At 42.0% G+C, this 25963-nt stretch overlaps 1 protein-coding gene across 3 annotated transcripts in view; it reads left to right on the top strand.

Annotated features, from left to right (window-relative positions):
* hivep3b (HIVEP zinc finger 3b) overlaps window positions 1-24061 on the top strand; it is a 69419-nt gene extending 45358 nt beyond the window's left edge. For 2 of the 3 annotated variants that reach the window (XM_084726372.1, XM_084726371.1), the window contains 9 exons: window positions 3688-6049; window positions 6961-7250; window positions 8503-10518; window positions 11535-11680; window positions 18117-18137; window positions 18483-18658; window positions 18792-18893; window positions 21707-22374; window positions 22535-24061. In XM_084726372.1, coding sequence (XP_084582498.1) covers window positions 4039-6049; window positions 6961-7250; window positions 8503-10518; window positions 11535-11680; window positions 18117-18137; window positions 18483-18658; window positions 18792-18893; window positions 21707-22374; window positions 22535-23167 — 6063 coding nt within the window. In that variant the 5' untranslated portion in view covers window positions 3688-4038 and the 3' untranslated portion in view covers window positions 23168-24061. The remainder of the gene's footprint in view (window positions 1-3687; window positions 6050-6960; window positions 7251-8502; window positions 10519-11534; window positions 11681-18116; window positions 18138-18482; window positions 18659-18791; window positions 18894-21706; window positions 22375-22534) is intronic. The other variant, XM_084726373.1, reaches the window with a different exon arrangement.
* Window positions 24062-25963: the final 1902 nt, after the last annotated feature.

Genomic DNA, 25963 nt, shown 5'->3' with positions numbered 1-25963 from the left:
AATTAATCAACATAAGCTGCATTCCAGTGTCCAAATCAGTTTTCAATGTCATCAACAGAACTTCAAACATTGCAATAAACACTAGAGCACACTTCTAATTCAGCCTTTTTTTCTTTTGTTAGAAAGTCCCTCATCTTTACCTGACCACACTCTAATAAAGATGCTAACTAGAATCATAAATCGTTCTTTGGCATATCCCGCACCAAGGTAGAACCTTTTGTAAATGTTCCATTTGGAACCCTTTCAGAACCAATCCTCAACAGTTATAACTAGAAAGTTTCACCCAGAACCCAGAGGTGTCATAGAAGACGCTTCTATGGGGTAATGGTTCCACATAGAATGCTCTCTGGGGGTTCTATCAAGAACCTTTCCACCTTCTAAGGGTGCTTACACAAGGATTTTAAAGATCCTTGAAGAAGTTTTTTTTCATTCTTCCAGAATGAAATGGTTTTGGGTAGAACCTCAGCCATTTAGGGAGAACCCTTTTTGGAAAGTCAGTCCTGCACTATTGAAAAAGCCTCTCACAGGTAACTGGCAGATTCACTAGACACCTTGTCTCCATGGTCGAGTCTCCCAATCCATCTGTTTCATGTTTTTGTGTCTTTTTCCGTCATTTTTGTCCTGTTACGTCTGTCATGCTTGTGTGTGAGATGTATTGGTGGATGCACTAAGGAATTGTCTTTTCTGTGTGTTATTTTTACATCCATTTAGGTTGAAATCAGTCTTGATGTTGGGCAGGAGGCGTGCAGTGATGCAAAATAAAAATCACAGATAATTCCCTGCAAATGTATTAGAACTAAAGTAGCAGGTCTGTTTTGAAAATGTAAGGAGTAGAAAGTAAAGATATTTGTGTTAAAATGTAGGTTTTTAAGTAAAAAGTAAAAAGTAATTCTCAAATATAGTATAGATATCTTAAAAACAGTCTACCTGAGCTTCTTGGCCCCTCATAAACACTGCACCCTAGTGGCAGTGTAACCACAAGTGTGAGGGGCATAGGCCAAAACCCAGCTGCTGTCAAGTCCCTTTATCCACAAGAAAATAGCACCCCTTCATTTGCCCCCCTTGGCTTTATTGCCAGATCAGATAAGCACAAGCTGTATTTCCAACATTTGTTTTGACTCTTTGCCCTGACACTGTGGTCTCCTCTGTTGGTGCCTGTTCTGTGGATGTTGCCTGGCTCGCCCTGAGCTGCTCTGACTCCTGCAGAGAAGGCCAGTCATGGATCTGACATGAATCAGATATGTTTGTTTTGAGTAGAAGTAGGAGTTTTTAATTTTATCTAGATTTTGAAGGCATAGTTTGGGTTATTTGAAGTGGGGTTGTATGAGGTACTGATCAATAGTTAGTGTCAGTCAGTTTGGTGAAGCTGCAGGGGTACCAGAAGCTAAGCACTGTACTGCTGTGAACAGACTCAGCAGCAAAATGTAATTTAGCCACTTAAAAGAAAAATCAATTTAAGTCTAAGTGTACTAGAGCTGCAACAATGAATCAAATGATCAATTATTAATCAATTATTACATAAGCTGGCAACCACTTCAATAACTGATTAATTGTTTGAGTGAAAATTCTCTGATTTCATCTTCTTAAATGTGAATATTTTCTGGTTTCTTTACTTCTTTATTATAGTAAACTGAATATCTTTGGATTATGCAACATTTAAGGACGTCATTGTGGGTTTTGGAAACACTGATTGATATTTTTACTATATCCATATATTTTATAGACCAACAACAAATCAAGTAATTGAGAAAATGATTGTCAGATTTTTCAAGGATTTAAATTGTTAGTTGTGGCCTTAAAGTGTATGCTGTATTTTAAATATTTTCCCTACCATGCCTTGCTGTCAGACAGTTTCTTCCAGTAGGAAACGGTCCTTATAGAAGCCAAATACTTCACTCAACCAGACTCCTTTTGCAAAATCAGTGATTTTACCTTGCTGAACACAAGAATTGTTAGTCTACCACTGCCATAATCTCTGTATTTTGTTTGTGTTGTTGTGCGACTTTGCTGAAACTGAACATTTTAAACATTTAAGATTTTAAAACACAGAAGTCATACAATCACACAAACAAACTAACAGGTCAAGGCAGCAGTGGACCAGCAACTTCTGTTCTGCAAAGTAAAATTACTGATTTCCCCTGTGAATGTGGTGAAAGCTATATTTGACTTGTATCTCGACAAAGTAAAAATGACAAAAATATTCTACACTTAAACTGATTTTGATGTTTTTAGATAGGCTTCTTTTAGTTGGCTAAAATACAATCTGACACTGACACTGTCCATAGTAGTACATTGCTTCACTTCCTGCAGCAGTGCTCCTGCTTCTTCTCTAATCAGGGTTGTACCTCATACAACTCCACTTTAAATTATCTGAAAAATCCCTTTAAGGAGATTTACAAGTGTATATACAACATGTGGACATACACATGCTAGATACCTGCATGCCTTTTGAAAGTGTTCTAACAACATCTTAACCTCCCGTTTCTTAATAGATTTACAGGGGCTGTGCCTCCGTCTCTTGAATCACTGCACACTATCTGCTTATTAAGAGCTGAAGCCAGGACAGATGAGAGCAATATCATGTCGCTGATGCAATTACCTTGCTAATGTTCTCATTACAACATTGACCCCACTCAACACTACACCAGGAAATATAACCCTATTTGTCATAGTATGATACGTGGGGCAATTTTTAATGGGATGTTTGATAATAGGACACTAATGATTTTGGCCTCCTGCTCTACCAACATAACACTTTTTCAGATGGCATGCAGTGGTGGAGGAAGTATTGCATTTTGAACTATTTTGTAAAATAAAGTGCTTGAAACTACTTGCAATTATAATTGCAAGTAGTCACCCATTTGTAGAATACTACCATGAAACATAATTTTGGTTATTTTGGTTATCTGATTTAATTTGATGAAGAAGTGAAATACTAATTTTGAGTATATGTACCCCGCCTCTTGCCCAATATCAGCTGGGATAGGCACCAGCCCCCCGCGACCCTTCAGGAATGGGCAGTTACAGAAAATGAATGAATGAATGAATGAATGAATGTAATAATACATATTATATATAATATAATATGTAGTACATATAAGATGAAGTAGAGGCTAGCATGAAAGAAAACACTCAAAGTACATGCACAGTACCTCAGATTTGTACTTGAGTACAGTACTTGATTAAATGTACTAATACATACTAACGTAGTTATATTGACTGTATGTCAGGCTTTTCAGAGACACATGAGATGTCAAGAGGCTGAAGTCATCTTCACAAGACCCTTTGGTTTTAGATGTATTGAGCAGAGCAGTCTTTGTTGTGTGGCTTTTATTTAGAAAAACCTTGTATTTCTGTTTTTATGCCAAAGTGTTTGTCTCATACAGCGCTTTCCTATACTAGAGGTGTCACAATTTCAATATTAAATAGAAAACTGATAGAAATGAGTTTTCAATACCTAGGCAGTCAGAAAAGCCATACAGTGACTGTTTATTCTGTTTTTAACACTTCATTCCCAAATGAATGTAAAATAAGTTATTGTGAAATCATGGATTTGGAGAATTGTGAGACCTGTACTGTACTGTAGTTCTTTGAGACAAATCCTCTTTTAGAGGATCTAATAAATGTATAAATATTTGTCCACTTTCCTAACTCAGTCCGTCTTTGTCTCTTTCTGTGTTTCTTTAGACCCATTCAGAAGGTGAACAGTCAACACTTTTTACAACCAACAAAGGAGATGCAGAGAAGACCTTGGGAGGGCTGTTAGAATGGCCGAGACTGGACAGAAGCAGAGCTGCTTTGTGCTAAGAGATGATCCATGTTTACCTGCATCCATGCAGCTCCAGGGCACCTTTTAATGATGCCTCATTTGGTCCTCTTGAATAACTTTTGGCCCACACTGAAAAAGGCCCTCCGTTGTGATTTACAGCCTAGTCTGTCCATGATCCCCTGCCTCTGACCTCTCTGCTGCCATGCGGTGAGCCCCATGAGGCTCCAAGAGCCCTTCCTTGTCTGTCTTTGACGCCTCCTCCCCACTCTATGGAGGCTGAGCCCAGCCGTCCGGCTGATGGGGAGCGCTCTGGAAGGCAAGAGCAGCAGCATGTGACACCTGAATCCTCACTAGGATCTTGTCCACCTCAGCAGCCCCAGCAGCCTCCCAATCCTCGTCCTGTACACAGAGCCTTGGGCCGCCTGCAAAATCGCCAACCCAAACGCACTGACCTTCTGCTTCGGTTACAGCAGCAGCAAGCAGTAGCATGGCAGCAGTCAGACATTGTCGCTGGTCCCTCAGGAGGCAGCTTCTACTCTCCAGCTTCCTCATCAACCTCACCCCTCCCCTCTACTTCCTCTACCCGCGGTGAGCATAGTCATGGGGTCCCATCTCAGCCCAGCCAAGAGGGTCCAGAAGGGGTCAGTTCACCCAGAAGAGGAGAGAAGAAACCCCAGAAACCAGGAAAATATATGTGCACTTACTGTGGCCGTCCATGTGCCAAGCCAAGTGTTCTTCAGAAACATATTCGCTCCCATACAGGAGAAAGACCCTTCCCCTGTGCCCCCTGCGGCTTTTCTTTCAAAACCAAGAGCAACCTGTATAAGCACCGCAAGTCCCATGCCCATCGCATCAAAGCAGGCCTGGCGTCTAGTCGTGATGAGCCCAGTTTGAGTGGACCAGAGGGCAGTGGTGTTGGAGAAGACCCTGAGGAACACACAGAGGGAGAAAGCACTGAGTCTGAAGAAGAGACGGGTCAACACAGAAAATCTAAGGAAATGTTGGGCCAGCAGAAGAAAGGGGGTAAGGAGCTGCTGGGAAGCTCAGAGGAGAGCCAGAGGCCAGAAGACTCCCAGGCTGTCAAGCAAAGGCTGGCACTGAGGCTTAGTGAAAGGAAACGTGGCCCAATGGCTTCTCCAGATGACCCACCATCCTCCCTCTCCACCTCATCTTCCTCCCTAGGCCCAGGCAGTAAGGGCAGCACAGAGTCTGGCTATTTCTCCGGATCTGGCAGCACCGACCTGTCCCAAGTTAGCCCCCCGAGTGCCAGTGCCAAAACCTATGCAGAAATTATTCTAGGGAAATATGGAAGGCTGGGAGGGCAGCAGCGCAGTCCCCATCAGCAGCAGCCTCATTCTTCACTCTCCTCATCCTCTGGGACGGAGGACAAGAGCATTCCTTTCGCTGTACCCAAAACCCAAGTCATAGAACATATTACCAAGCTCATCACTATCAATGAAGCGGTGGTAGACACCAGTGAGATTGACAGTGTAAAACCCAGACGCTCCTCTCTATCCAGGAAGAGCAGCATGGAGTCACCCAAATTTACTGCCCCTAAAGATCCCTACACATTTGATCCCAAAGCAGAAGCTCCTGGCCCCAGTGGTTTGAGGCACCTCCACAACCCTGATGTGGATCCCCCAGGTACTCAGGAGCTGTCAGCAGTGCCTCTGCTCAGAAGCCACTCAATGCCATCATCTACCAGCCAAGGAGAGCCCTCCACCTCTGGCACCATGTCTCCCAGAGGATACCGTCTCTGCCAGTCGTTTGATGAGCAGCAGGCAGTGGTAGCAGAGATGAGGGTCGGCCACGCTCAGCGTATGCTGAGGCGCCAGCCTGCCATAGAAGTCCCACTGGGAGCTGAGTTGCTGCTGGAGGAGGCCGGTCCCACATCCTCCTCCTCCTCGGCCAGAGGTCCTGAACTAGCCAGGCAGCCACAGCAACAACAACAACAGCAGAGAAGTCCAAGCCTGTTTGAATGTGAAGCATGTGGGGCACACTTCCAACACAGTGAAGGCTATGAGGCCCATAGAGGCATCTGCCCAGGACAGCAAACACTAGAACAAGAGAGCAGGGATGCAAGTAAAACATGCAGGGAGGATCGCCCCCAAATGATGATGCACTATAAGTTTCGAGCACTGGCCATGGCTGTGAGGAAGAGGAGGAAAGAGGAGAGTCTGGAGGAGGATCCTCCCAGCCCTGGATCTGTAGCCACATCAGGCAGCTCTGCAGGCCTCATTCCTGTGCCAAGCAGACCAGAGCACAGCCAGGCCCTCTCAGGTTTGTTTATCTATCCTATACCAACATTACCCTGTGTGAGCAAAAGTTTCTCTTTTCTCAAACCTTTTTATCCTCATTCAACATCTTAGAAACTTGAATAGCTAAAGAAAGCATGCACTCATCAATTAAATATCTGCTCTTTCATCACTGATGTAAATCAAAGAAAAAAAAACTACTTAAATTACACCACAGATAAGGGAATGAAATGCAAAAGTAATTAACCCTGCTGTAAGAAGTCATTTTGATCATGTGAAATCTAAACTCTATAATATTTCATTATAAATACACAATTAAGATATTAACGTATTCATTCTGTTTGGATATATTTTACAACATTAAAGAAAATGTACATTTTGAAAAAGATTTAACAGGTTTTAAAGTTTAATTACGTATTCATCAATATGCATGCCATCACAGTAAACTGTCATGATTAGGGGTGGTAGAGTAGGGAAATGACCATCAGAGATCGAATTTAAAATAAATGCAGAATTACTCTGAATGAGAAACAAATATTTTAATGCATATTATAAGACTATAAAACATAATTTAACATTTCTAACAAATTCCTCCTAAAATCATCACAAAAAATAACCAAAGCCTATGGGAAAAGGCTTTCTAGTTGTTGCTTCTGCTGCTAATTGTTATCTTTGTCTTTTTTGTTTTTTTTTAATTGACCAAAGAATAAAACGTTGTAAACATCTCTGTTTTTGTAGTAAGTAAGGGTGTCAAAATTTGAGAACTCTGACACAAAATGTTGAGTTATAGATGCTTAAAGTCAGGTACCTGTAGCATTTTTCAACAGTTATTGAACACATAAATTTAAAAAGGGTCAAAATAACTATCGTGGCCATATTGTGACTTTATATTATGACAGTAACTAATTTATTGTTTATTTTGTTGTTTGTTTCTAGGTGTTTCTTTACAGACTGAGCCAAAACAACAGCAGCAGCAGGACAGGAAGGGTGTGTCTGTCATTCAACACACAAGTTCTTTTGAGAAGCAGGAGAGTATATCCATGGAAAGTCAAGAACCAGACCTCCGCGAGAGTCAGCAAACACAACAGCCTGAGCCAAAACCATCACCCTCTACATCTCGCCTCATCCGCCAGCCAAACATCCAAGTGCCAGAGATCTTTGTTACTGTGGAGCCTGATGCTGACATGCCATCTGTGTCACCGCCAGTGACAGCATCCTCATCCAAGGTACGACTATTTAAAGAAGCATTTATTTTTATGTTTTTGTACATTTTGTACAGCTTGACTGTCGTGCTTTTGTTTACCTTATTCATCTGCCTCCCCTTAAAAACAAGGACCTTAAATCATTGCATGTTTCATTTTAAAGGGACAGTTCTGATTATTTTTAAGTGGGATTGTATGAGGTACTTATCCATAGTCAGTGTATTACTCACAGAAGATGCTTGTCGACATGCCCCATGTTTGCAAAAGCAGAGAGGATTACCAGCATGGAAACTAAGCGATGTACTGATGTGGACAGGGACAGCAACAAAGCATATTTACAGAAGCAAAGGCCCACCTAAAAAATCTGTTTAAGTGTACACTATATTTAGAATATTTTCACCGCTTCACCTTGCCATCAGATAACCTTTTCCGATGAGAAACTGCGGTTATTTAAGCCAAATATTGCTCTATCTCACTAGACCAGACTCCATTGTGAAATCATTCATTTTAACTCTCAGAACAAACTGCCTCAATCTGTTAGTTTGTTTCTGCTATACTGTGACTTTGGTGTTTTAAAAGTTCCTTTCTGAATCACAGAAGTCATACAATGACACTAATAAACTAGCCAATTGATGCAGGGGAGTACTAGCAGCTCCCATGGTCTGTGAGGTAGAATGACCAATTTCATCTATGAAGTTTGGATGGTTTGGAGAGAGTTATATTTGGCCGTTTCCTGACAGGAAAGGCTGTTTGATGGCAAAGCATAGCAGTGAATATATTCTAAATATAGCATACACTTAACTGAAATTGATTTCTTTTTTAGTTGGAACATTTTTAAATAGTTAAAATACCTTATGCAAAGCACTTCATTGCTTAGCTTCTGTACTGGTGCTCCCCTCTGCTTCTCCACACTTGGGGGTGTGCCAAACAGTATCTACTGTATGTAATACATTGACTATTGATAATTATCTCATAAAACCTTACATCAAATAATCCAAACTATGCCTTTAAAGAAGCATTTCACTATATATTTTTTGCAAATTTTATACAATTTGACTGCTTGTTTTTGTTTACAAATTCCATTTGCCTCCTCTCAAAGAGCTGCTCTTTACACGTTTCATGTTAAACAAATGTGAAACATATTAATTTATGGCTTTTATGATAAAAATTCTCATTTAATTTCAACATCCTAAGAAAAGAAACTGTGCATGTGAGCAGTCAATGTTCCTTCATCTTAGACAGAATGATAAACTAGTAAACTATTTAACTGTCCTAGGAGGCAGAGAGAGTGGAGGAGTTTCAGTGGCCTCAGCGTAGCCAGACTCTGGCCCAGCTCCCTGCAGAGAAGCTGCCACCAAAGAAGAAGAGACTCCGCCTGGCAGAAGCAGCCCAGTCCTCTGGGGAGTCTAGTTTTGAGTCTGTGTCTCTGCCTCGCAGCCCCAGTCAAGAGAGCAACATCTCCCACATGTCAAGCCTTTCTGCTTCTTTTGAGGACACAGCGAGATCAGAGCCTGCTGTGTGGGCCTCCAGTAGCCAAAGCTCCCAGATGTTGATGGTCCCGTCCACTTCCCACCAACACCACCAAAGCCACAAGGAGATGAGGCGCTCAGCCTCAGAGCAGACCCCCGCCAGCTCCCAACAAACAGAGCAGATCGCAGAGACTAGAAGTAAGTCTTTCGACTATGGGTCCCTGTCCACTCAACAGTCTGCATCCTCCTGGAAAGAAAGGAGAAAGTGTCTCCTCGTGAAGCATGCCACCTTAGGGGAACCTGAGCAGGAGGAGGGCGTCAGCCGAGCAGAGAGTCCAAAGCCTGGGCCTTCCCGCTCCATCCACCCTCCTCTCTATTCCACTGAAGCAAGCCCCCGCTTTAGCATGGAAGGGAAAGCCTTGCAGCTGTTACAGCCACAAGTCTTCCCGCCTTCTCAGGATGTGCTTCCTTTGCAGCCCAGAGTCCAGCAACCGTTTCCCCCAGGATCTCTGTCCCAGCTACTCCCTGTAACCACCACCTTCTCTGAAGTCCTGTCCACCCAAATCATCCACAGAGCCTTCCTACACTCACAGACAGGACCTTCACCTATACAGATCCACCCAGCGCAGATCCACATGGCGGAGCAGCTGGGGATACCGTTCCATCAGCTTCCTGCTCTGGTTCCTCTTCAGTTCTCTTCCAGGACGAGAACCAGCCAGACTGTCTACTTGCCTTTCCCTCCAAGACTTACCGTTTCTCCGCCTCCCACTACAGAGAGCAGACCTGCCATCTCCTCCCTGTCTTCTGCCCTCACCCATCCATCCCTTGTAACAATCTCCTACCACCACCCGCGGCCTGTCATCGCCACATGCCTGGCGCAGCTCACACCAGTAGTGTCCCTTGTGGTTCCAGTGCGTCTCCAGACTCATATTCCTACCTATGCCAGCGCCATGTACACCACCCTGTCCCAGATTCTTGCCTCTGCCCGCTCACAGGAACCCATTTCTTGCACAGCGATGGTCATCATGGGCCAGGTGGAGCGGGACAAGCTGCAGAGGTCCTATCTGAAGGTCCCGTCCCCAGACATCAAGAGCCTTCTGCCCCTAACTCTACCCACGGAACTGGCCTCAGGATCGGTGGAGGGATATGGTCCTCTGGGGGCTGGAGGGAGTAAACGCATGCTTTCTCCTGCAGCCAGTCTGGAGCTCAGCACGGAGGCCCAGCGCCACCAGAAGAGGGTAAAAGAGGAAGAGGAGGGGGAGCACAAGACAGGGGAGGAGGAGGAGGAGGAGGATGGAGAACAGAAAAAAAGACAGGAAGAAGGTAAAGCCCCTGGGAGAAAACTGGAAGAGGGAGAGGAGAAACAGCAAGAGAGGGTGGAGGTGGCAACTGTGAAAGTGGAGGAGGAGCAGGAGCAGGTACCAAGGAAACCTAACAGTGAGGAAAAGGAGGAAGAGGAGGAGGAGGAGTCAACTGAGAAGACAAGTAAAAAAAAGGAGGAGGTGTCAGTTGTGCATGGGATTGAAAGACCGAGCACCCCTTCATACCCCAGCCTCCACACCTCCACGTCCGTCAACTGGTGCTACCTGAACTATGTCAAACCCAACCCGTCCACCCTGCGGGACCCCTGCACCTCCGTTTATTCTACCTGGAGCGTCAGTGCTCACAACCCCAACCTGCCGGGCGTCAGCACTAAGGTGGCGTTGTCTCTGTTGTGCTCCAAACAGAAGCACAGCTCAGAGACGTACACCATGGCCATGGCCCCGACCCCGGCCAAAGGCAAAATGGCCCCTGCCAGCAGCAGGACCCCACGTGTGTCAGAGGTAAACATAACCACAATAAATATTTATTTTATATAAGTTGTTGTAGACCCCTCTGTCAAAGAGAGAATAAATTTCTGTAGAATATGCTATCCTTTTTTAAGTAGTCTGTATGGTTTACATAAATCCCCATTAATGTGCTTAAAGGTGTACTCCACAATTTTCACTTTTTCAAATATTACTTGAGGCAAATGAGTCTGGGAAGTCATATGGAATCACAGAATTGTCTTAAAAAAGAATAAATCTTTAAAAAAAATTTTTAAAATGTGGCAAAATACAGATGAATAAATAAAAGAATAATTAAGTTTATCTTATTTTTAAAATGTATTTGTTTGGATCCCCACAACCAAAGAAACAACTACTCCTGGGGTCTGCACAAGGAAACATTAGATCATATTGTAAAGCAAGAAATCCAAGGTAAAGGAGACAAAAAAAAACTAAAACAAAACAAAATGCCAACAAATCAACGCCAATAAAACTACTAATTATGTTAATAACAACAATAAAACAAAGTTCCAACATTATGACTAAAAATAACCAAAATTTGATATACATTTGATATTGCTCAAATGTGGTTGTATTAAGTAGTAATATAGACTCAAAACTACATGTTTGAAAATGAAAAAAAATATCTGGGGCAGTGGAGACACAAAGAAGTGAACTTACCAGACCTTTGAAGAACACTCCTCTCCTCATTTCTTCTTTGAGGCTAATGGTTCAAGGCTACATTAGCTGCTATCATCCTAACACACTCCAGTCTTCAGCTGAATTGTCAGCAGTTGAGCTGCATTGTGGGTAATGTAGATACCACTCTTGACAGGGAAGAATTAAAGAAATAAAAAAGATGATATCTCTAGTTCTGCTGCATCATTTTTGTTTCTTTTTTAAACCATTCATAATGGGTCTGACAACGTTACAGGAGCGCAACGCTATATCAGTGGACTGCTCCTTTAACAACAAAATTGTTAACATTTTATTTTAAGTTGTTTTGAATGTCTCTATGTGTGTCTTGAGTGTAGGTACATGCCACCCCACCCAGCACCCTCACTAAAGTAAAGGAGCAGCAGCAGCATGAAAAGGAGGAGACTAAAGAGATGAGAGAAGAGGAAGGACCCTCCACCTCCAAACAGAGTGAGGCTTCTCGCGTTCGCATCTTTGAAGGCGGGTAAGAGCTCTAAGAGTGAGACGGTTAAAAATGCACATCTTGTAATTCGAAATTCAATATTTGCAAATAAAGGCAGTGCCTCATTACACAAGTAATCTGTTCAGTCGCAAACCAACGCCCAATGACAGAAACACAGCAACTATGGAGAGCTGAGGAGAGTGAATTACAGTAACAGATGGGAGGCAGTGGAACCCGCAGGGACTTCATTTGTACCTGCAGCCAAGCTTTTTTCTCTTACTGCTGGCATGAGTGTCTGTGTTTTAGAAGTGTTAATTTGGAGAGATAGCTGTGTGTGTGCGTGCGCGCACGTGCGCATGTGTGTGCGTGTGTGTGAAGGGGAAAAGGTTGTCTCCAACCTCACTTTGTGAGACTCATTAATACCTGTTTTTACAGTTACATAAGTTACTGAAAAGACACAGGGGAACATTATGAAGCAATCTGCAAGCAATCAGTATCAGATTGTCATGTTTGTCTGCAATGTGTGCACGCGTTTGTCTTCAAACCTGTCCACATTTGTACACTTGACTGCATTCATTCACATATTTACATATTTGTGCCTTCCATAAATGTCTGAGTGATTGTTTCCAGTGCAGCAGCAGTGTGCTTGTCTTTCCTCAGTTTATTGTGTTTAGAGCTGAAAGTTTCCTCAGCAGCTGATTCTGTGCAGATATGTTCACATTGAAGCAATGGAAGAAGAGGATAAGAGTTAAAGAGACAGTACTGTAAAAAATGGAAGATGGAAAAAATGGAGTAATGGATAGAGGTAAAAGATCCCCAATTAAAGACAATTTAAGAGCTTTTTTTCTTGGTAAGACTTTATTTGCAGGAGTGTGCATAAGACTGTCATTGCACTGTGAAAACCATGTCATGACACCTGTCTTGAAGGTGAAGGAGTCTATGAATATTTATGACTGTTGTCATTAAGTGTCATTTGGTCAGATATGCAAAGATCACATTGTTTAAGGTCTTTGTTATGACAAAGACATTAATCAAGCTAATATTGCATGTCAGTGTTTTTGACACTGGCTATCATGAGACCATTATAATTGTGTCATGAGTATTTTCCTCAAGTAAAGTGGTGCCATTTTGACTTGTCATAAGGATGTCATTAAATGCTATAAAGCTAGTTTGAGCGCAGTACCAAGGTAATTTAGCTTACAGAGTGTCCTGAGGGACAGATGGTGGTTAGCTAGTTTACTTTTAGCTAAATTAAGCTAACTGCTGTCTACTGTTACCTATAGCTGACTTTAGCTAGTTAGCGCAGTTAGCCGTGGAGCTTGTCACCTCATTAGCTGACTCAACCCCAGTGTGCCAGAAGCCAAACCCAGCAAGAAAACCACCTCACTACTGTATTGCCTGTCAAACTGATCAGTGTCGGTCTTGAGAGCTGTGTTCACCAGCTATGTTCACTGCAGTATATCATCCCAGCCAGAGTCTGCTTGCTAGCTGCATGGCAGAGCCTGGGCGAAAGTGTCGAATGATTGGTACTGCAGTATAAAGTATAATGCTACGTTAAAACATAAAGCTAAGCTATGTTTCTTTAAGTTTGAACAAGTCAAGATTCATGACAAAGACACTTTTGTCTTGGTTAATGTCAAGTTGCCATAACAAAGACATCTCACACAAAGTCAACTTTGCATTAAAAATGTCAGAACTTAAACAGTGGCACTTAATGACAACAGTCATAAACATTTACAAAGACTCCTTCATATTCATGACAGGTGTCTTTACAAAGACTCCTTCATATTCATGACAGATGTCATGACATGGTTATGAGTGTAATGTCTTATGCACTCCCTTTCTACACCATATTCTGTGGAGATGTGTTCACACACATAGGTAAGAATAAAGGGACAGTACAATTTTTTAAAAAATGGGTAGGGTTAAAATGTTGTTTAACATGTTTAGTAAGAATTTCAGAACACTCCTGCTTTCCTCTTGATGGGAATAGAAAATATGTTGGAGAGATATTTAAGGAATGGCTTTTGCTAGTGTGGTTGTATCTGTGTGTCTGTGTGCGCTTATGTGTCAACACTTGCACATTAAGTCCTGTGTTTTGTGTTAATGTGCACACAGATTGAGTGTGAAGGAGTCGTCTGCTTAACAGTAGATAAGGCACTAATTACCAGTCTTTATCATTTGCAGCCACACATTAACACACATTGAGGGAGTGCATTTTCATCCATAAACAGCCTACAGTCTTCTGTCTCCATCATACCACCCTCCTCCTCCCTCTGTTCATGCTGCCTGTGCCACTCTGGCAGCTCTTCCAGTTTTACTTACCTATGTATTATTTTGTCTTCATTCCCTCCCAACCTCCTCTGCGTCCTCTCTCTGTGTACCTGCGCCCCTTGATGTCCTGCTGTATTTTCTCTGTGCATGCAAATAAGGACAGCGACTCACTCTTGAACACAGCAGAATGTTTTGTACCCTGACTCTGTTAGGACTCATTATCCCTGCCTCCCTTTTGTCAACACATTGAAATCATGACTGTCTGCCACTCGTTTTAGTCTGGAGAACAAACTACACTTTTTTTGTATTGAATATGCATCACGCAGCTTTGTTTATGTTCCACCGACATGCGCTATTTCATCCTGATCCAATTTCAGAGATCCCTTTAAGAAAAAGGGGTGCAGGGGTCTCTTGAGTTTATTAGTATCATGCAGCTAAAGGAACAGATATTGGATCAAGGTAGCTTTTTCCTCAATAACACACATCTTAGAAATTAAGCAAGCATGGCTGTTCCTTCTTGGTGGCAGCAAAAGTCTGTGGAACAGCAGCTTTAATCCCTCTTAGTGAGCGCAAGCTGAACTGTCTCCTCTGGATTCTGTTAAAACATGCAGATTGATTTCCATGGTGTACATGGTCGCAGCATTGCAGATTCGTCATAACACTTTAACCACACTGTCTGGTGAAATGGACATAGTGTCAAGAGGATTAGTTATGTCAAACTCCTGTCTGACCAAATAGTGATCAAAGTTTGTCTCAGTACCTTTAAGCTCATTTATGGTAAATGTTAGATACGTATACAGATACGAACAGAGCCTTCTGTCTGTATTCTGTATGTCTTTCCTGCATATATCTGCACATTTTCTGAAAGTTTACAGATAGACATAGGAAGTAGAACAGTGTAGCCAATAGTTCAAGTGAAACACGTCAACAGGACACGACAACGAAGCATTAAAAATGTGAAATTATTAAGTATTAAAGAGTTCCCCTTCCACATGTCGCAGCCTATTGTATTTAATGACTGCACTGACTGCCATCATCTACAGTGCTGCCTCTGCTTTTTCCTGTTCCCCAAAAAGTACATTATAACAGCCTTCCTCATGTTTGTTGTTCTTCCTCTTCTCTGGGGTAACTTTTGACTCTGAACGGCGTCCTCTAGTAGATGTATTGTTTCACATCTCTGCCAACATGAAGGATCCATGGAAGTATGTGGGCAGTGGCGGTTACATCAATCTCCAATGCTCCAACAATCAATTAGATGCGAAAAATATCACCAGGAAAGAAGTAAGATGGAGGAACAGTGAGGGGTGCATAGCCGGAATTATTTCCACATCTGGCGTGAAGAGTTAAGGGTTTATTTTAACTAAACTGGAGTCGGTGGTTGTCGGAGTAGTGGGAAAATGGGCCAATATGTTTTTGTTGAGTTTTATTTTGTTTCTGTCAAGCTTCAATAAACATGACAATGCTAGCTAGCTAAACATTGCAAAGCATAGCAAACAGTTATTTAAGACACTGAGGTGATTATTAAAAGCACTATATACAAACCGAACAGTAAGTACTATCAAAAGTATGTACAAAGCTGCCTGTCAAAAGTAAAGTCATTAAGTTAAGGATGAAAAATAACAACGTTTATAGGCAAAGGTAACATTACTGTAGCACTGACAGACATGCAGTTTCTAAAACATATATGTCACATTATATTGTGCAAGTAGAGAATACTGCAAGTACTGAAATATAGATAGATCACTATTTGGCAGTGTCTTGTCAGCAGTGACTATTCATCTTCATTCTAGCACGATTGTATAGGAACTGATGTCATTATACCACTGGGTTTGGGTACCCAACCTGAATAATTGACGATCATTCGGTCCATTATGTAATTTCTAATGCAAAGTTGACGTTGGTTGAGATGTCTTTGTTATGAAAACTTGACATTAATCAGGCCAGTAGTGTATTTATTATGACAGCTTGACAGTAAATACAGCAATGTGGTGTTTTTTTGCCAGGCTTGGCACCTTTCTTTAAGTTTAAAAATGTCAAGTTGTCATGACAAACACTGACAGGTTAGGTCATCTTAGTTTATGTCAAGCTGTCATAAAAAAAGACATCTCAAACAACGTCAGCTTTGCAAGATAACAAAAATGGCCAAATTACTCTTAGTGACAAGAGTCATGAACATTCATAAGGACTCCTTCATGTTAATGTGTTTATGACAATTGTCATGACAAGGTTATGACGGTGTAATGACCCAACAAATACAATGTTACCAAGAATTGCCTTTTACTGTTATGCACTGTTATGGATATTGGTGCCTTGAAAGCAGTATTCTCTCCACCAACCTGCCGTGGTGGACAGAAAGCTATAGTACAAGCAGGGGCAGATTATCAGTTGAATTTACTGAGAGACGTGCTGCTGATTTAATGCTCAATGTGCGAAGTGCAACTTCTGCCTTGTTTTTCCTGAGATGTGGGTGGATATTTTTAGCAATGGCAAGAAATACATGCCAGTAAACAGTAGCCAGCTCCTGAATGAATACAACATAATACCACTGTTGAGACTGTTTTACAGTTGTGTAACAATTTGTTATGATTTGCTGTTGCTGGTTCTGTTACACAAGTGGGAGCATTCACAGCCTGGTTTCTTGTAGATGTGGTGCATATCCTGTAATTAAACATAGTCAACACACATTGGATATTTACAATTCAGAATGGATTGTACGTCTCTTCATGAGTAGTGAGAGCAGATGGAGTTCTTCATAGAGGACAATTCATTCAGATATAAAACGTCTGTGGTCCAGTGTGTCCACAAATAGCCTTTTGGTAAACATCAAGATTGCATATAAACAATGTTTTTATAGACTGAACCTAAATGTGTTGCTTGATTTTTATATATAGTTTCTATTTTAGTTTGTGGGCCATAGCCAGGCTTCCCTTCCCTCTCTTTAGCTGCTGCTGTTGTTGGCAGTGCCACCAGCTCGCAGCAGAATAGCTGGTATTCTCGGTGCGCCCAGGGTGTAGTGGAGGAAACAGCCAAGGGACTCAGTGCTGCTGGGGTTTTGGTGGGGCTTCCCTGACCCGCCTCCATAAAGAAAGCCTTGTTTCACAGTTTCTCTTGTGTGTTGTTGTGTAGTTGTGCTGCACACAAACTCACTTCTACATTCATCATTTTATTGAAGCTGCACTAATCATGTCTTTGACCCATCCTATGTATTAGGAGGCCTTTTCCACAATATGGAACTGGCCTTGTTTGTTGTGCATTGCGCAACAACCCCTGTTGATGGTGATCCTTGATTACAATGTTTCTGCTCAAAACTAATTAAAACGTGGGCTGTTTGTCTAGACAGCACCAAGAATCATGTATGGAACCGGCTCAAGATCCAGAGTGAATGTGGTGAAAAAGGGCCTAGCCAGACCCTTAATCAAAGGTGGTTTGATGGTGGGGGAAATTGGAGCACCCAGAGGAAACCCATGCAAACACAGGGAAAACATTAAACCCAGAATCTTCTCGCTGTGAGGCAACAGTGCTGACTACTAACCCACTGTGAAACCTTAAAGGGGTCGCCAGAGAGAATTATCATCCAGTTCACATCATCCAGAGCATTTTAGCATCTTTTGGCACATTGTTTTGGTTTTTCACCCTGCTAAATCCACAGTCATCAACCTTGTTGCCAGTAGATGCATGCAGCTGTTTTCCCTACCTGCCCACCACAAATACAAACAACAACAAACAATAGACAGACAGTCAAAGTTAGCAACTAGCCAGTGAATAGTGTGAAGCATTTAGCAGCTAAAGAGACAGATACATTCCCAGGAGTGAAGACCAATATAAAGCTAAAAACAGAGTGAATATTGGACTTAAATTTACCAGGTGGCCAAAAACATGACTCTAAATGGATCCTAATTTTGCTTGTAACTGCTGGACAGGGGTATAAATATAGACAGGCAGTGTGGTTGCGCCCTTGCTACAGACTGCCACAGACAGTTTTTGTTTTTTGTTTTTGTAAAATACTCTGTTGCACTCCAACAACATGACATGCTTATTCTACAAGAACTAAAAATGAAACATAGAAGTCTATTCAATTAAATTAATCATTTCAAATTTTCTCTGGTAATTTTGTGATATATGTATGTTGATTCTTTTTGACCATCAGAGTGCTATCCATGGTTCTAACAGCTCTTTCTTTGACCCCTCTACTTTCCCAATACAGAAGCCCAAGAAACTATAAAAGGTCTGAGTGTAAATTCCAACACATTTTCCGTAAAATATATACGCGCTTAATGATGTGCTTGCATTTGTGTGTGTGCGCTTCATAACCTGTATCTAGCATGCAATAGGGTCCATCATAACTACCTTACACCACTGCTGCTGGATGTAAAAATAAGCAACTGTTTGGTAACACGTTCACCATAACAACTTTACAAGGTGAAAATATGTTCTGCTGCTAAATTTCATCGTAATGATCAAATGAGAAACTAAGAATTTGTGCATTCAGCTCCTAAATTGTCCCATAGTGTTCTATATGAAAGTAATTTGAATTATCATTGTTTCTTTCTTCTCTCTGTCTCTCTCTTAGTTATAAGTCCAATGAAGAGTATGTTTATGTGAGAGGTCGCGGCCGGGGCAAGTACATATGTGGAGAGTGTGGCATTCGCTGTAAGAAGCCGAGTATGCTGAAAAAGCACATTCGAACGCACACCGATGTCCGTCCATACATCTGCAAACACTGCAACTTTGCCTTCAAAACCAAAGGTAAGGAGACAATTAACAAGTCACTGAAAACATTATTTGTACTGCTGTTCTTTCCATTATATTTCAGCTATCTTCTTTATGCCGAGTGATCACATTTTACCTTTTTTAATGTGTTTTTCTTGTTCCTTCCTAGGGAACCTTACTAAACACATGAAGTCAAAGGCTCATGGGAAAAAATGCCAGGCAATGGGAGTATCTGAGTCATCACTGGATGAGCCGGAGAGCGAGGAAACAGGTACTTAAGAGCGGATGGAGAGGCATCTCATATATTTCCCCTGCACTGTAGAGAAATATTGGTACACAGCTGGATGAACTTGTGCCTGTGAAGAATTGTAGCTGCTCAGCACTGACAGCTTATGCAACACCATGTTCTATTCTCCTCTCTTTGGCCTTGCATAAGAAATATAAGATAAATGAATGAAGAACACAGAGCGTTTCCTGATGTAGTCGCGGCTGTCTGCCAAATATACCTTGTTTCCAAGGATGTGTTGCTGGCGTACGATGACAGTACAGATTCCAACACTTACTTCTGCCCCCCGTTAAAGCCACAAAAGAGCCTCAAAGCCAGCCACCTCACGATCTCCTTCCTAACCTTCCTCTACTGCCCCTCCCCTCGCCGTCTCTTTCTTGCTGACAGACTACACTCATCACAGCCAAGGACGCGCCATTTCAACCGTCTTTCCATTCACAAGGCTGTGGAGATAGTTTGTGAATAGAGGCATGGTGCTATTCAATTAAATTCCGGTCTTTTCATCCTCAGTCTATTTATAACGTTGGTTTGATGGGTGGTGGGTGAGGTTTGTCAGAAAGATACAGTACGCTGTCCTAACCCTTTGTGCTTGTTCCCGAAAATTGTTCTGTTAATGTGTTTTCATGTCTCTGAGCATGAGGATTTTTGTCACGACTTTGTACATTCAGTACTAGATTCACAAGTCGGTCTCTAAATGCATCGCTCAATAGAGACTGAGGACAATCTCAGAGCTTTCATTGCTAAAACTGTGTGGAAACAATCAGAGAGTAAAAAAAAACTTCATTGCTGAACCAATCCAAAAGTCTTTAGAGTGGCCCTGCATACTGGGATGGTGACATTGTGTGTTTACTACAGAGGAGAATGGAAGGATAGCATTGTTTCTGGTAAGGGTTGGCTATATATAAGGGGCGTAGATTTGTTAGCAGCTGTACTCTCAGCTTTCCAAGCAGCTACCTTAAATTTAGAACATCAATACCACCTAAGCCAAGATCAAATCATAACCAAGACCAGTGTGTATCAAGAACAAGACGAGACTGAGACCAGAGCGTAGCAAGACTGAATCAAGACCAACTGCTGTCACTATGCCGACATACCATAAGCAAAAACATAACTTAGTTAGCTAGCCTTGCTAGCATCACATACACTTAGCTAGTCTGATGCACCGGGTGTAGACTGTGGGTATAAGTCTGCCATTGGTCACCTGTTTCAGGTGGCATCTACTGTCCACGTTTTAAAAGTACCCCGTTGCTACGGAAAATAACAACAACTTCCAAACTAGCAACCTACACAGAGAAAATAGCAAATTAGCAACTGGTAAGTAATGGTACAAACATAAACAAACTAGAAGCTGCTACCTTTTCTTTTGCAGTGATTTAGAAATTTTAATGCAAGGGCTCTCCTCCTGACATGTATGTTACACCACAACACTATTTTGGGCTTAGTGCCGCCCAGGACAATTTGAATTGGTTTTGAAAAATACACACAAGCCAGAGCATTTTTTCTACTGTAGCAGAATGATAATGTGTGGAGCCAGACCTTTCTCCAGCCTTTCTAAGTGGAGATAGGTCTGGCTATGCAGGACTAATTTAGTATTAAAGACAGAATCAGAAGGATTTATCTTAGCTGATTGTAAACACACCAGAAAGACAGGTCCTTGTTGAGTCTCATCTCCAGGACATCAGATACCAATATTTTGGTTTGGTCAAGCATCCTCAGCACAGCAAAGCAATGAGAAAATTAGGAAATACAGGCAGATACAGACACCACCACACACTTCTGGTGAGTCATAAGTAATGATTGAAAGGGATTATGTTTATATGAGTCTATAGATTGTTTTTGGGAAAATGTGGTATATTTTGCCTTCAAGTGTCGATAAAAGTTTGATGTGGTCCCAAAATTACATTGCAGAATTTACACATATTGTTTTGCAGATGAACACTTTGTGATTTAGGTAGCAAAATTTAATTACAGAAGATTTGGCAGGCGTCTCCTCCCAGACAACAACAGTCTCTATCCCTGTCTCTCCTGTCACTTTCTTGGAGTGCGTGTGAATGGGTGACAGCTGTTAACAGAAACAAAAATTTCAAATTAGAAATTAGTCAAGTTACTGATTAGATTTGAAGCAGAAAGTTTGGCCTCCAGTCACAATAATTCATGGGAGTAAATAAATCAGAAAATGCACAGGCAATTTAGTGATATCCCCACAATTGAGGTCTTGAAATGGAATCTCAAGTCCTGTTTTCCTTAGAATGTCACAAGACCAAGTAACACTGTAGTTTATTCAGACAAGACGTTCAAAAGGGGTCTTGATACCTACTCTGTCTGGTATTGCAAGAAACTAAACTAAAACTATATTTAATGTTTTTCATGCTGAATTGTGTACTCACATAATCCCATGTTTTCAACAGTGGTCAAATCCAGAGTTCATGGTGTGTTTCCTTGCTAGCCGCTAATAGCTGTAACCTCCAGGAAAACACAGGATACGTTGGATTAGTCAGAGAGTGAGGAAGGAAGAAAATCTGTGAATATGACCGAACATAATGTGATTAAAAGTTTATTACTGCCATGTCCACGAGCATGTAATGTGAGGTTTTCATCTGCATTGTGGGTTGTTTAAACTGAAAACTAAACTCCCATGATCCCACACTACTTCAGATGTCATCAAACTGCATCTTTTGTTATTGTTTTAATGTGAGAGACCTCTAGTGGCACAATTTACATATCTTCCATGTAGAAGGTACAAAAAACTGCAAACACTGTATAATTTAAAGGATGTGTATGTGTTTGTGTGTCTGCAGAAACAGCAGGAAGTGATGAACGTGTGTGCGGCTCGGAGGAACAGGAGGAACATCAGTTTTCTGATGTGGAAGAGTCTGAGGATGATGACGACAACGATGACGATGATGATGAGGAAGAGGAGTCCGCATCCCATGACGACCCACCATCCTCGTGTTCGTCAGACACCCACCCATCAACTGGAGGACATTCCAGCAGGCCCTCACAGCAGGGCACTCCTGAACCCGAGGCCCCGGGCCCCAGTCCCAGCCCCGGTCAGGAGCCCTCTCCATCCCCGAGGGGAGTCTGGCCCAGCAGACGAGCTGCATCTCCAGGCAGCAGGAGGGCGCTGTTCTCCCGGCGTGGATGGAAGGCATCGCCGAGAGCTTTCTCCCCCAGCAGTGAGAGCTGCTCCCCCAGCCGCAGCCTCTCCCCCCGTCTGGAGCTGTCCTCATCCATCCATAGCCTCTCCCCCAGGACGGAGCTGTCCTCGCCCAGCCGACACGTCTCACCCTCCCCTGAGAGAGGACCGTCTCCCATCAGACCCCTCTCTCCTCTTCGTCCTCTTTCGCCCAGCTGCTACCGGTCATCACAAGCTCAGACTCCTCCCTCGCCACTTGGGTTACAGCACAGAGCGCCTGGATACCTACCATGGGAGAGCCCAGGTTCAAAGGGCAGTCATGTCAAACCGGTGAGTCTTTGTTTCTTAAAGCTCTGCACTAGGCTGGGTAAAATTACAAAATGAGTGTGGATGCCAGTACCCTCCTGGGGAGCACTCAGTGTACAGTATCTTGTGTACTGACAGAGCTGGTCCATGAAGTGTAATGATGATGTCTTTGCTCCCCCTACAGGAGAAAAGTGGCACAGCAGCAGAAGAAATCAGCTTGTTTCCACCTGCTTTCCGTCTTCCCACCTGTGAAGGTTATCCTGGCCACCAAGCAGCAGACAACGTCTTCAGCCACCTCCCCATGCACTCCCAACAAGCCAAGGTCCCCTGTCTGATGATCCCCATCGGAGGGATCCAAATGGTACAGACCCGACCGCGGTCCCACCCCACCACACCCTCATCCCCAACGTCTCCCCCCATGGAGGGGACGTCACTGGCCACGTTTGAATCATACTGGGGCGGGACCCCCAGAACTCAAGGGCTTAGGACTCCTGGAGACCACTGGTCTGAGCACCAGGCAGCAGGAACCAGCCAGTCAGGGCGGTGCATTTTCAGCACAGCACTCACAAGTTCCAAACCGGAGTTGGAGACCACGGACTCAAAGCAATATGGCAGCTCACATCGCTCCGCCCACACCCGCAGGTCTGCTACTGAGACCACTGAAGACAGTTGTTCCAGAACAACCCTCAGTCTAGCACCCCCCGTAGCCTCACGTGTAATTGGACAGCAGCCAGAGGGGGAGGAGCCGCCGTCTGGTGTTGACCGGGTGGAGACAGGAACTAAAGGAGACTTAGCCAGAACAGACCGGAGCACGTAACAGTGTCTACACCTTGATGCATCATGCATCCCATTTTGCTTTATTGGTTGCTACACTAGTCTTGTTTTTTTATTGCTTTGTTTTTATACAGTTTTCAATACTATTGTTAACTTAAATGTTTGTTCTTTGGCAATATTCAGGTTTGTTATAAAAATGCACTTTTTTCTTTGTAAAAATAATGTCTATCTACAGTATATATATAAATATATCCCTCCTGTATCTCTATTGATACTGGTAATCTTAATGTCTGTTTAAATATATGTAAAAGGAATATGAATAAATTTGTAAATGACCAAAATCTTTAATCAAAAATAATTCCATTTTTGTTTGTCCAAATTTTGTCCAGTATTACTCAAATTGTAGTTACTCGTGCCTTTTCTGTCCAGGTTTGTGTTTCGAGATGTACAGTACAGATAGACAAAGAGAAGGCTGTGAAATTTTATATCTGCTTTTTATTTGTTTCATTCAGGAGGGTTAATATTTGGTGTTTTGATTGTTTCTGTTCCATTGCTTTAATGCCAGGGTAACAGAGAGTCGCATAGTGGAGATATTGAAGGAGCAGCAGAAATGTGTCAAAGGAATTGCACTGAAGTTCTATTTTTTATTACAGAAGATTTTAGATTAGAATATATCTCTGTACAGGGAAGAGCGCTCCTTATTTATTGTTATTTGATGACAATGATCATTGTTTCAAGGTTGTTTTTTTTCTACTTTTTTTAATGGAAAAAGGATGTTTTTTGTTACATCTGTGTGTCTTTTTCATGATGTTCTTGTGACTTGAATTGGTGACAGAGATGAGGGATTGAGTTTGGCTGGTACCGGAGGATTAAGTGCCCTGCAGATTTCACACACAGCAAAATTTCTAGTCATTGAAGAAATAAAAAATGCACCAGACTCCCCTGCGGTTGTGGTGTTTTTTTCCTTTTCATCATGGGTACATGTCGTGTTTTTGCTCTAGTTGAGTTTTTACTATAACTCTTTTTTAATTACAGTGTGGGAGTTACTGTTTGTTTAATGATTTCCTTGTGTTATCATCCATGTTGGACTGTTTTCTTTACAACAGATGAGTGAAGTTGGAACTTGGACAAAGAAAAGATCAAAACCTCATAAACACGTACAGCAGGGTCCAAATGATAGGATCAGAAGTGGCTACCTCCCTTTAGAAGAACACAATAAGGTGTGTCATTTGTGGTATTTGTACTGTGAGGTAGAACTACGGTGCAACTTTTGGTTGCATATGGTTGTTTGTGCTACTTTGTCATCGTGAGTTTTGTAGGATTTTGGGCTCTACATTGGTGGTAGTTTGTGATAAGTTTGGTTCTAGTTTGCAACTCTGTGTGATAACGTGGTGGTTAGTAGCTATAACCCTTTTCCATGTGTGTTCTCCCTTTAGAAAAGTTGTGTTTCATTTGTCCTTCTTCTCAGAAACAGGTAATTTTGTTTCACAGTCTTAAATCTGTATTATATTCTCATATTTCTTAAAGTCTAACAACAGTTTAGTTTCATACCAAAATCAAAAATGCATATTTTTCCTTACCTGCAGTGTTATTCATCCATCTGGATTGTTTTAGTGTGAGTTGCTGACTTTTGGAGATATTGGACTATCATGTCTGCCTTCTCTTGAATATAATAAAACTAGATGCAACTGGGCTAATGGTGCTCAAAGTGCCAAAAAATACATTTGAACTACACTCATGGACAAGAGGCTGATGCTTGTGAGAGCGTGGGATGTATTAATTAAATGGAGAATGTAAACATCTACTTGGCAGGTGTAGTTTGGTAGAAAGGAAATAGTTCTTACATTAAACTGCTCTCAATAAGGTCTGTGGATTATCTTGAGTAACTGGGTCATAATTTCTGAGTTTTTTTTTGGTCAGGTTGTTTTTTTTTTTTTCTTTTTTTTCTTTCAGTGCTCTGAGCACCACAAACCGAGTGTCATCTAGCTCCATTATATTAGACGGAAGGCAGACATCTCGATATCACCAAAATTCACAAATTTTTATTTTTTTGTTTTTGGGTTATCCCTTTTAGATAAGATGCAACCACGGGTGTATGACTAATTTATCACCTGTCAGTATGTGACAAGGGGTACATAACAGATATAAACCCTCAATAATTAGTTTACCAAGCTTGTCTCTTGATGGAGCTGTAGTCCTTTATTGTCACCACTAGATGTCCTTACTAAATCACCAATCTAAATCACCAGCCCTCAGGTATCCATCAAAATATTTGTATCTTCCATGCATCCGCACTTAAAGGAAGTGCTTGTGACTGCACAGTAGAAGCATTGGTGTGCTTTGGCATTCTTTGCTTTTAGTTTTGATTGAGGTCCAAAGGGTGAACACACCTTTCAGAAGAAATTCACCTTATCAACTCTAAAGCAAGATGAACTTAAATAACGTCTATAAATTCCAAACCCTGGTATATGGGTCAGCTGTGGATTCATCCTGCAACCATGAGCTGGACACAGTCCTGAAAACGCCCATTTTTTATGATGAGGACACAAACATTTATCTGTTCCAAAGGCTGATTTTAACAAAGATTGAACCCTTAATCATTCTATCATATCAATTTACTTTGCTATTCAAAGCACTCCTGACAAAAGCAAGACAAGGATTATAAACAACAATCACATTCAGTACAAAACAATATTGCCATAAATGTGTCACTCCCATCCCAGTGTTTTCCATTCACTGTCACTGGTACTTTGCACAACATTTAACAGCACAGCAGGATGTAGATTATGTAAAGCTGACACAGGCACATGCAGCCAGTGAGTGTGTTGACAAGAAGCCA

The sequence above is a fragment of the Lutjanus erythropterus genome, chromosome 9 (genome assembly GCF_056507025.1).
Source record: "Lutjanus erythropterus isolate fLutEry1 chromosome 9, fLutEry1.hap2, whole genome shotgun sequence".
Lineage (NCBI taxonomy): Eukaryota > Metazoa > Chordata > Actinopteri > Lutjaniformes > Lutjanidae > Lutjanus > Lutjanus erythropterus.
The sequence above is the reverse complement of the archived record's forward strand: the minus strand, read 5'-3'. Positions and strand labels throughout refer to the sequence as shown.